The 11,599-nt window shown below is 55.8% G+C and overlaps 1 protein-coding gene across 7 annotated transcripts in view; it reads right to left on the bottom strand.

Moving 5' to 3' along the window:
• Positions 1-4,942: 4,942 nt before the first annotated feature.
• CRTC3 (CREB regulated transcription coactivator 3) overlaps positions 4,943-11,599 on the bottom strand; it is a 116,224-nt gene continuing 109,567 nt past the window's right edge. For 3 of the 7 annotated variants that reach the window (XM_034939425.3, XM_034939427.3, XM_034939428.3), the window contains 3 exons: positions 11,480-11,560; positions 9,098-9,200; positions 4,943-8,358 (listed from right to left, as the gene is read on the bottom strand). In XM_034939425.3, the coding sequence (XP_034795316.1) occupies positions 8,150-8,358; positions 9,098-9,200; positions 11,480-11,560 (393 nt within the window). In that variant the 3' untranslated portion in view covers positions 4,943-8,149. The remainder of the gene's footprint in view (positions 8,359-9,097; positions 9,201-11,479; positions 11,561-11,599) is intronic. The other 4 variants (XM_034939426.3, XM_055098847.2, XR_004666687.3 and 1 more) reach the window with 3 other exon arrangements.

The raw sequence follows: 11,599 nt of genomic DNA, 5'->3' as shown, positions 1-11,599 counted from the left end.
TGAGGAGGGGTGTGAAGGAGGAGGGGGAGGGGTGTGAAGGGGGAGGGATGTGGAGCTGGAGGGTTGAGGAGGAGGGATGTGGAGAGGAGAAGGGGTGAGGAGGAGGAGGGGTGAGGCGGAGGAGGGGTGTGGAGGAGGACAAGGGGTGTGGAGGAGGAGGAGGGGTGAGGGAGGTGTGGAGGAGGAGGAGGGGTGAGGGAGGTGTGAGGCGGAGGAGGGGTGTGGAGGAGGGAGGGGTGTGGTGGAGGAGAAGGGGTAAGGGGGAGGTGTGAGGTGGAGGAGGGGTATGGGGAAGGAGGGGTGTGGAGGAGGAGACGGGTGAGGAGGGGGAGGGGTGTGGAGGGGATGGAGGGGGAGGGGTATGGAGGAGGAGGGGTGTGGAGGAGGAGACGGGGTGAGGAGGGGGAGGGGTGTGGAGGGGATGGAGGGGGAGGGGTGTGGAGGAAGAAACAGGAAGAAGCGTTTGGAGGAGGACAAGGGGTGAGGAGAAGGGGTGAGGAGGGGTGTGGAGGAGGAGGGATGTGGTGGAGGAACGGTGAGGAGGATGAGTGTGGAGGAGGACAGGTGAGGAGAAGGGGTGAGGAGGAGGGGTGTGGAGGAGGAGGGTTGAGAAGGAGGGGTATGGAGGAGGAGAAGGGGTGTGGAGTAGGACAAAGGGTGAGGAGGAGGGGCAAGGAGGAGGGATGTGGAAAAGGGGTGAGGGGTGTGAAGGAGGAGGGTTGAGGAGGAGGAGGGTTGAGAAGGAGGGGTATGGAGGAGGAGAAGGGGTGTGGAGAAGGAAGAGGAGGGTTGAGGAGGAGGGGTGTGGAGGAGGAGAAGGGGTGTGGAGGAGGAGAAGGGGTGTGGAGGAGGAGGGGTGTGGAGGAGGAGGAGAGGCATGGAGGAGGATGGGTGTGGAGGAAGAGGGGTGTGGAGGAGGAAGAGAGGTGATGAGGGGAGAGGGGTGAGGAGGGGGAAGGAATGTGGAGGGAGGGATGTGAAGGTTGAGGAGGTGTGTGAAGGGGGAGAAGTGAGGTGGGAGGGGTGTGGAGGGGTAGGGGTGTGGAGGAGGATGAGGGGTATGGAGGAGGAGGGGTCTGGCGGAGGAGAAGGGGTGTGGAGGAGAAGGGGTGTGGAGGAGGGGTGTGGAGGAGGAGGAGGGGTGTGGAGGAGGAGGGGTGAGGGAGGGGAGAGGTGAGGAGCGGGGAGTGGAGGGGGTGTGGTGTGGAGGTTGAGGAGGGGTGAGGAGGAGGGGTGTGGAGGCAGGGTGAGGGAGGGGAGAGGTGAGGAGCGGGGAGTGGAGGGGGTGTGGAGGTTGAGGAGGGGTGAGGAGGAGGGGTGTGGAGGAGTGAGTGTGGAGGAGGAGAGGTGAGGAGGGGGAGGGGTGTGGAGGAGGAGGCGGGGTGTGGAGGAGGAGGCAGGGTGTAGAGGAGGAGGGGTGTGGAGGGGAGGAGTGTGGAGGAGGAGGGGTGTGGAGGGGAGGAGTGTGGAGGAGGAGGGGTGTGAAGGAGGAGGGGGAGGGGTGTGAAGCGGGAGGGATGTGGAGCAGGAGGGTTGTGGAAGAGGAGGGATGTGGAGAGGAGAAGGGGTGAGGCGGAGGAGGGGTGTGGAGGAGGAGGAGGGGTGAGGAGGAGGAGGGGTGAGGAAGAGGCGTGAGGCAGAGGAGGGGTGTGGAGGAGGAGGGGTGTGGAGGGGGTGGAGGGGGAGGGATGTGGAGCAGGAGGGGTGTGGAGGAGGAACCAAGAGGAGGGGGAAGGGTTTGGAGGAGGACAGGGGGTGAGGAGGAGTGTGGAGGAGGAGAGTTGAGAAGGAGGGGTATGGAGGAGGAGAAGGGGTGAAGAGAAGAGATGAGGCAGAGGAGTGGTGAGGAGGAGGAGGGGTGTGGAGGAGGAGGAGAGGTGATGAGGGTAGAGGGGTGAGGAGGGGGAAGGGATGTGGAGGGGGAGGGATGTGAAGGTTGAGGAGGTGTGTGAAGGGGGAGAAGTGAGGTGGGGGGAGGGGTGTGGAGGAGGAGGGGTCTGGTGGAGGAGAAGGGGTGTGGAGGAGGAGGGGTGTGGAGGGGTAAGGGTGTGGAGGAGGAGGAGGGGTGTGGAGGAGGAGGAGGGGTGTGGAGGAGGAGGAGGGGTGTGGAGGAGGAGGGGGGAGTGGTGGAGGAGGGGGGAGTGGTGGAGGAGGAGGGGTGTGGAGGAGGAGGGGGGAGTGGTGGAGGGGGGGGAGTGGTGGAGGAGGAGGGGTGTGGAGGAGGAGGGGGGAGTGGTGGAGGAGGGGGGAGTGGTGGAGGAGGGGGGAGTGGTGGAGGAGGAGGGGTGTGGAGGAGGAGGGGGGAGTGGTGGAGGAGGGGTGTGGAGGAGGAGGGGGGAGTGGTGGAGGAGGGGGGAGTGGTGGAGGAGGGGGGAGTGGTGGAGGAGGGGGGAGTGGTGGAGGAGGAGGGGTGTGGAGGAGGATGGGTGAGGAGGAGTAGGGGTGTGGCAGAGGAGGAGGGGTGAGGAGGAGAGTTGAAGTGGGAGGGGTGAGGAGGGGGAGGGGTGTGGAAGTTGAGGAGGGGTGTGAAAGGGGAGGGATGAGGAGGAGGAGGGGTGTTGAGTGAGTGTGGAGGAGGAGGGGGAGGGGGAGGGGTGCGGTGGGGTAGGGGTGTGCAGGAGGAGGTGAGGTGTGGAGGAGAAGGTGTGTGGAGGAGGAGGACTGGAGGAGGATTGGGTGTGTGGAGGTGGAGGAGGGCTGTGGAATTGGAGGGGTGTGGAGGAGGAGGAGGGGTGTGGAGGATTGTGGAGGAGGAGGGGTGTGGAGGAGGATTGTGGAGGAGGAGGGGTGTGGAGGAGGATTGTGGAGGAGGAGGGGTGTGGAGGATTGTGGAGGAGGAGGGGTGTGGAGGAGGATTGTGGAGGAGGAGGGGTGTGGAGGAGGATTGTGGAGGAGGAGGGGTGTGGAGGATTGTGGAGGAGGAGGGGTGTGGAGGAGGATTGTGGAGGAGGAGGGGTGTGGAGGAGGATTGTGGAGGAGGAGGGGTGTGGAGGATTGTGGAGGAGGAGGGGTGTGGAGGAGGATTGTGGAGGAGGAGGGGTGTGGAGGAGGATTGTGGAGGAGGAGGGGTGTGGAGGAGGATTGTGGAGGAGGAGGGGTGTGGAGGAGGATTGTGGAGGAGGAGGGGTGTGGAGGAGGATTGTGGAGGAGGAGGGGTGTGGAGGATGATTGTGGAATTGGAGGGGTGTGGAGGAGAAGGAGGGCTTTGGAGGAGGGGTTGGAGGAGGGGTGTGGAATAAGAGGAGGATTGTGGAGGAGGAGGAGGATTGTAGAGGGGGAGTGGGTGTGGAGGAGTTGGGGTGTGCAGGAGGAGGAGAGGTGAGGAAGAGGGGGTGTTTGGAGGACAGCTGGTCTCCAGCTCCATGGTGGTGATGGGGGCTGAGCTCCAAGAGAAGGAAGCTGCTATCAACAGTTCGGAAGAATTGGCGGATTTTTCGAGCCCCTACTGTGTGCCAGGTGCTGGGGAAGTGGCATACAAGTAAACATGCCCCTGTGCTTGCAGAGTTTGGAGCCCTGTGGGGAAGCTGGATGTCAATTGCAGGTGGACCCGGATCTCCAGAAAACAAGGGGTGGGGTGGGCATGAGCACTGGCTGATAGGCAGGTGGGGAGAGGGCTAAGTATGAGGGTCGTCTGCTTGGAGGGCTGGAGAAGTTGGTTTGGGAGGTCGATGGAAAGAAGAAGATGGTGGAGGGGGAGGATGATAGGAGACAGGCATGGCCTGGGTGGTAGAATATGCAGAAAAGCCTTACTGGAGCCAGAGAGGATTTCGGAGGGGAGAGAGTGGCCAAAGGGTCAGGATGCGGCTGACATCAGAGGGCCCTGGACAGAGGCAGGAGAGTAGGGAATCCTGCAGGGCTCCCTGGGGCTGCGGGCAGAAGGAGGCTGAGCAGGAGTGCTCCTCCAGGAGAGGCAGGACACAGGGCTGTGGCATGAGGGGTAGCTGGCGGGGAAAGGAGAGTTTTCTGTTTGTTCTGAGGAAGGAGACTGGGCATCTTCACAGGCTGATGGGGGGGTGCCATCAGAGAGGGCTAAGTAGAAGGCCCTAGAACATCAGCAAGTCCTTGCGGAAGGTCAGGTTGACGTGGAAACAGGACCTCGTAAGGCATAGGGACGCTGGGGAAGGCGCGACGGGCCATGGGACGGAATGGGGAGCAGCTGGGACACGGCGGGAGCTGGCCCAGGTGGCCTGGATGGGAGGCAAGAAGGCCTCACGTGGTCTGATGAGCCTTGAGGAGAGGAGGGCGTGGGTGCCCCACGTGGCAGGAGAGGGCTGGGTCAGCACAGCCTGGAAGTGCTGGTTCTTCCCGCAGGGCTCCCAGCAACAGAAAGCTGAGCCCGAGTGACGTGGTGGCAGGTCTTGAGGAGGAAGAGTGGCGTGGTGGCAGGAGAAGGGGCCTGGGGGTGCCACGGAGGCCACGAGCCAGGTGGGCCCGGGCAGAAGCAAGGGAAGCTAGGAGAGGACGGGCAGGCTGAGAAGAGGGGACACGGAAGAATTCTCAGTGCGGTCAAAGAACAGGGTGTGTGTAGACCAGAGTGGAAATGGGGGCTCAGGAAGTTACAGTCAGAAACAGGATTTCCAGGTAAGATTTCAGGAGACAGTCACCTTTATGACAAGTGCTGGATGTGGCTGTTCGCGTTGAACCCTGCTGGGATGGGGGTCTGGGGAAGGGACAGGGCTAGAGGCCAACCCAGGACAGAGTATCTGGTGGAGGAAGGGCCGTGGGCAGGGGTGTGGAGCGGGTGCTGGCAGGAGACCCAGCTGCCTCCAGCTAAGGGAACTGAGTGCCCCTTCACGTATCACAAGAAGGCCTGACCCACAGCTGGTACAGGGCCTGCCTTGCCAAGGCTCCAAATCCTAGCTGCAGGCTGAGCCGTGCAGGAGGCGGTGAGATTAAGGCTCCCCACCAACCCCTCACCCAAGTGAAGAAAAACACCACCAAATGCAGAGACAACCTCATTGTGCTGCTTTTAATTACGAAAGATGTAAAATGATGCATTATAAAACTTGGAAGCAACTTTATACAAATTCCAATCTTTAAATATGGTTGAACAGGGTGCCCTGGGGGTTAGGACACTGGCAGGAAGTCTGATTAGTTGCTGGGATGGTCCCATCCATGAAGCACTGGACACATGCTGGGAACCGTCTGTGCATAGATCAGAAGAGCCAACAAGAGTGGGAACGGGCAAGCTCTGCAAATACGCACGCGGACTTGAAGATACAACACCAGCTCAGGTAATACACAGCAGGCGGAGGAGAAATGAAACAGGAGAAACAGGACAAAGGAGAATTCATGACATGATCAAGAAACCCCTTCTCCTAATGCCCTATGTCCTAAAACCCACAACCATACAGAAAGAAAAAATGGAAATGCAGACAGGTTTTTAGTTCTATGCTGTTTAACTGCTATAAGTGAGAGTAGTACAATGGTCGATTTCTTGTGACAAAACTAAATAATGAAAAATAGTTTACTCTGAAGAATGCAGCTGCTTCAAATGCTGAGGACCACAGCTGGTTTTGTTACAAAGGCCGCAGTGAGTGCAGGCTCACGTGCCGTGGGCCAGGGCGACCCTGCCCGTGGTGAGTCCTCCACACCTTCTAGGCAGAGTGGGTTGTACGATGCCCAAAACCTTTCACAAGAAAAGATCGGACTCATAGACCTAAGGACAAATTGAATTCAGTGCTAAACCATATTGCCCCCAGTGTACACCCCCAATAAATCACTTCCCCGGAGGTCTGTTTTCACAAGTCACCTGGAGAACGCCTGTGGGGCAGTAGGGTTCACTGTGTAGGTCTTGGGGTCTCTGTTGCCAGGCAGGGTGGCTGCTGTGCAGACAAACTGAACTGGGACCCGGATATGACGATACCCATGGGTAAGGCACTATGTGAAGAGTGACTATGCTGAGACCTCTGTTTTATGAAAACACAAGTCTTGAAACATCAGCACCATCGCCTATTGAGAGTGAGATCAGGTTTGGGAGCCCTTTGACACAGGAGCTGGTTTCTTTTGGCACATGGGGTGCTGGGTAGCACTGTGACTGAAGGCTCTTTAACAAAAAGCCACCCCCTCTGAGATCTTGAGCACAAAGGGATCTGAAAGTGTAACTGGGAACAGGGCTGGCGAGGGCAGGCCAGCAGGCCCTTCCTGAGCTGGAAATCAGGCGAGGAGGACTCTGGTTTGATTTCCCAATTCCACAGCAAAGATTTGGGGCAAATGTGAAACAGGAATACTTGGATTCCAGAGGAAGGTGGAGGGGCACCCCATGAGGGTTATTTTAAAGATGAGAGGCAAGGTCAGAAGATAGAAATGGAATGAGGTCGGGAGAGGCTAACCAGCCCAGGGTCTTGTGACCACGACTCCTTTTACATAAGGGACAGGTGTGCCAGATTCAGACCCTCATTGTACAGCCTTGCTCCTCTGGGTGGAGCAGTCCAGCCACCCTCAGTACACTCCAGGGTCTCCTGGAAGGGCAATGGCTGTCCAAGCAAAGGTCCTGGCATCTTCCGTCTCTCCTTCAGGGTTCTCCTCCTCTCCACCCTGTCCTCTCACAGCCTAGACGCCCCCCCCTGCAGTGCTCTGCCCCCTTCAAACCTACTGGCATCACCCAAGTTAGAGGAGGCAGGCGGTGGTGGAAATCTGGCCCATCTATTTTATGAGAAGGTATTGATGACTAATGATGCTTCCATGAATTAGGCCTTCGTTTTACTATAAACTATTTTTTCAACCTCAAAGAATGAATCTCTACTTGAAGCAATTTAGAGCCAAACATGGATCTGAGAAGGAAGATCTTCCTGGGTGGGGCCCAGCCAGGATCCTCAGGGCACTCACCTGCTCAGCCCTTCCGGATGTACTCAGAAGACAGCTCCCACCCACCCGTGTGGAGCACAGCCCAAGGAGAATGCAGTGCCCGGCTTCACTGTGATTTGGTCACCTAGTGTTAAAAGCATATTAAAGTGCATGCTTCACCATAGGCACGAGTGCTAGAAAAGCTAAAGCTCTGAGAAGATCTGGCAGGGAAGGGGATAGCTACAGGTGAGCCTGCCTTACGGCATGGCGGACGCACTCATTCATCATGCGCTGCACGCACGGTTCTGCAGCACTCACTCCAGCACACGAGTGTGCTGCCACGCACGTGTTAGGTGCTACGGGTTCAACAATGATAAGGCACTGTCCCTGCCCTCAAGGAGCTTACGGTCTAGGGGGGTGACATTAAACTCCCAGCCCACAGAGACACAGCTCTGGGGAGGGATGGGGAAGCTCAGTTGCTCAGTGGGTGGGGTTAGGACCTCACCAGCTCCCTCTGGCTGCTCTTAGTGGGGAGGTCTGTGCTTGTCTGGAGTTTGTCTGGAGGCCACTGAGTGTGAGACACCTGCAGTCCCTGTCTTCCTTCCCCAGCCCCCGAGAAGGAGCACAGTTCTCTTCAGGCTCATCAGTGCCAGGGGACTCTTTTCAGTGACTGATAAAATGGTCTTCCTCTTCCTCTGGTCCATAAGGAAAAGGTGTACTTTTCTGAAGCAGCAGAAACCAACTGGGAGAAAATGAAAATGAGCCTTTAGTCTGCCTAACTCAAGCCTGCCCTCGGACTTGTGGTAAAAACTTCATGTCGTAATCCAGGCATGGGAGAGAGCCGTGGGGTCCACTCAGCCTGGGAATGTCCCCTGCTGGAGGGCCTCGCCCTCCGGGTCAGGTCAGAGCAGGCATGGAGGTGCCCTCTCCGGTGCCGCCGCCCCAGGCCGAGCCTCCCACTCCGGGCCCGCCTTCGGTGCGGACGGAGATCAGTGGTTCCGAGCACACTACACAATGCTACGGAGGCCTCCGGTGACACAGTATTTCCTACTCTTACACATCGGCTGACTGGATGGCCAGTAAAAAGATGCAGTGGAGGTGAGCTTTCCAGTTCATGGGAAGCTCCAAGCAGCCTGCCTGCTGCAACACGACTTTGGCCACAGGCGGGAGAGGCAGTACAAAGCTGTGTGATCTGGAGGAAGGCACAGTGTCTGAGATGGGATCTCATCTGAAACCCTGGAGCCGTGGCATTGCTTCCTTCTATGTCAAGATAACGAAAGCCCGTGGTGTCAGCTGGCTTCATTCTATTCCATTCTATTTTGGCTGTTGCAGAAAAACATTCTTCTGTTCCACTGCCTTCTGTTCACAGTCTGTCAGCTCGAAACGTCTCTTCAACAGAGGGGTCCAGCAGGCCCATGCTGGAGTCACTTAACATGTTGAGTCCGTCCAGGCTCAGGGGTTCAATCTGCAGCTCCTCTTCCAGTGGAAATGGAGTGTCCACGTTCAGGCTGACCTCAGGCAGGCCTGCTAGCGCACTGTTGAGGTCTTTGAACAGGCTGGTGCTGGAGTCTTCTGAAAGGAGTGGCCAGAGGGGAAAACAGTGCGGTTAGGAGGTGCGAAGGCTCCAGGCTACTAAGCAAGCCCAGCTGATGACAGTCCCCTAAACTGCTATCCCACATATCCTGACCATCCCCAGGCCCACAGTTCTTGCCCTGGAATCTACATTCTTGTCAGTCAGTTGCACAACTCCCAATTTTTGCAGGTTTTTTCCTTTTGAACAGTCATCAGTCACCTAAGATGAAATCTTTCTTTTTTTTTTTTTTTTTGAGACTGTCGCCCAGGCTGGAGTACAGTGGCACAATCTCGGCTCACTGCAAGCTCCACCTCCCGGATTGGTGCCATTCTGCCTCAGCCTCCCGAGTAGCTGAGACCACAGGCGCCCGCCGCCACGCCCAGCTAATTTTTTTTGTATTTTTTACTAGAGACGGGGTTTCGCTGTGTTAGCCAGAATGGTCTCGATCTCCTGACCTGATGATCCGCCCACCTCGGCCTCCCAAAGTGCTGGGATTACAGGCGTGAGCCACCGCACTGGGCCAGATGAAATCTTTCAGAAAAGCCTTTGACTACCAGGCCCACCGCCCTGTGTCACCGTCTCTGAGGCTGGACACCTGCATCTCAAAAAGTCAAGTCGACCCAGGGAACGTTAGCTTTTTGCTTTATATAATATTATGTCGTTTAAACTCTCTTACGAAGGTTCCTAAACACACAACAACATAAAAGCAGTAAAGCAGCTGAGGGATAGCTCGCTCACCTGGCAGGATGGTGTTCGGGAGACTCCCGCAGTTGGAATACGGGCTTGGTCTCAAATGAAAAGAGTCCTGCAGTTCTCGGGAACCTTGTTGCACCAGAGGCACCTGGAAGCATCAAAGGTCATGTGAGGAAGGCCACACCTCTGTTTCCAAGGAGGAAGTGAGTATTGCAATGTGCTCCCAGAGCAAAACCTGACTTGCAAACTAATCCATATTCCCTTCTTTCCAGGATCCCAGAGTGTTTTCCTCTTGTGGTAATGCATGCACAATATTCTTGTCAGGCAGGCAGACGCTGGGGTGGAGGAGGGGTCCCTGAGGTCCACAGCGTGGTGACTTTTCCCCAGCCCACTACACCATCCCAAGAGACACCAATGCTCATGGTTTCTGTGGCCCCTCAGACATCTCTCCTCAGCCTCACCAAGGCCTTTGCAAACTGCCTTCTGTGGGAACCCTTCAAAGGCTCTGTCTATAACCAAGGAAGTATGGACTCTTCTTCCTTGGTTTCTTTCTTCTTCTTTTTTTTAAAGATAGGGTCTCTGTTGCCCAGGCTGGAGTGCAATGGCGCCATCTCGGCTCACTGAAACCTCCAGCTCCCAGGCTCAAGCAATCCGTCCACCTTAGCCTCCCAAATAGCTGGGACCACATGCCACCATGCCTGGCTAATTTTTGTATTTTTTTTAGAGACAGGGTCTTGCTGTATTTTACCCAGGCTGGTCTCAAACTCCTGAGTTCAAGTAAGCCACTGGCCTTGGCCTCCCAAAGTGCTGGGATTATGGGTGTGAGCCACTGCACCTGGCCTCTTCCCTGGTTTCTAGAAAACTGAGAAAGGGGAAGGCTTTCCTTTTCACACTCAGAAGGAGGAAACTCATGCAAGCTCCTCCCTATGAGAAAGCCTCTATGAGGACTGGTTATAACCAGTGCCAATTTTAGGTTCCTTTCCTGAAATTAATTTTCTAAGCCATTTTAAAAAAAGTCTCAAAAGAAGTGTCTATCATTTTTCAGGGAGACGGTGATTCCCACCTAGACTAAAATGGCTCTTTGGGAAACAGGGAGGCAAGGAGGATTGGTTCTTGCCACAAAGCTTCATCTGTGGCCTGCTTAGGAAACAGCTATCTTAATTTATTTTATTATTATTATTTTATTTATTTATTTTGAGACAGAGTCTTGCTTTGTCGTCCAGACTGAAGTGCAGTGGCGCGATCTCAGCTCACTGCAAGCTCCGCCTCCCGGCTTCACGCCATTCTCCTGCCTCAGCCTCTCGAGTAGCTGGGACTACAGGTGCCTGCCACCACCCCCGGCTAATTTTTTTGTATTTTTTAGTAGAGACAAGGTTTCACCGTGTTAGCCAGGATGGTCTCGAACTCCTGACCTCATGATCCGCCGGCCTCAGCCTCCCAAAGTGCTGGGATTACAGGCGTGAGCCACTATGCCCAGCTACTTTATTAAGTTCTTGGCCGGGCACGGTGGCTCGCACCTGTAATCCCAGCACTTTGGGAGGCCAAGGCGGGTGGATCACTTGAGGTCAGGAGTTCAAGATTAGCCTGGTCAACAAAGTGAAACCCCATCTCTACTAAAAATATAAAATTCAGCCAGGTGTAGGGGTGCATGCCTGTAACCCCAATTACTCAGGAGTCTGAGACATGAGAATCGCTTGAACCCAGGAGGTGGAGGTTGCAGTAAGCCGAGATCACACCACTGCACTCCAGCCTAGGCGACAGAGTAAGATTCTGTCTCAAAAAAAAAAAAAAAAAAGTTCTGGAACCTGTTCAACCCTTCTTCCACTCCTTAATCCATCGGAGGGCCCAGTCCATACTTATTGAATACTATTGAATACTCTAAAATCTAGAATATTAAAAATAGTCAATGTTAGGGAAAAACTAAACTGTAAAAGAAAGTGGCCGAGTTGAAAATACCTTACGGAACGCACTCCCCTCACTCCCCAGGACTGAGCTCTCCCCAGGAGGCCCCACGCTGTGCTGGGTGCACCAGCCTGGGTGCAGGCCAAATGCGGCGCCACCTTCTGACTCTGCGGTGGGAGCAGGCGCCACTCTCCCTATGCCTCAGTTTCAACATGAGGGCGCTGAGGAGGCAGGTGCTGTGTCCCTTCCAGTGTTCATGATTTTACAGTTCTACAACAAGAGTGTCATCAAAAGTCTCCTGCCGATTGTTCCAGTAGTTCCTCTGCTGAAGCCTGATACTAAATAAGGCAGCCAGAGAAAGCATTTTAGGGCCAAAGAAGATGAAAGGCTCTTCTAGCCACAGAACACAACCAGAACCAGGAAAGTGGCATGTCTGGTCTGCTCAGTTCTGAATTCTACACAATGAACAACCTAAATGGTACAGTTTATGCACCAAGGGAGGAGAAGGCAGGGGCGATCACCCACCTGTTGAGGAAAGGCAGGGCCTGGCCTCATGGACTGCTGGTCAAAACCCACATCTGGGAAGAAGTTGGTCAAAGATGAGCCCTTCAGGGAATAAGGAGATGATCATTTAGCTTGGAACTC

This window comes from Pan paniscus, chromosome 16 (genome assembly GCF_029289425.2).
Source record: "Pan paniscus chromosome 16, NHGRI_mPanPan1-v2.0_pri, whole genome shotgun sequence".
NCBI classification, from domain to species: Eukaryota; Metazoa; Chordata; class Mammalia; order Primates; family Hominidae; genus Pan; species Pan paniscus.
Note: the sequence above shows the minus strand (reverse complement) of the source record. Positions and strands in the feature narration are given on the sequence as shown.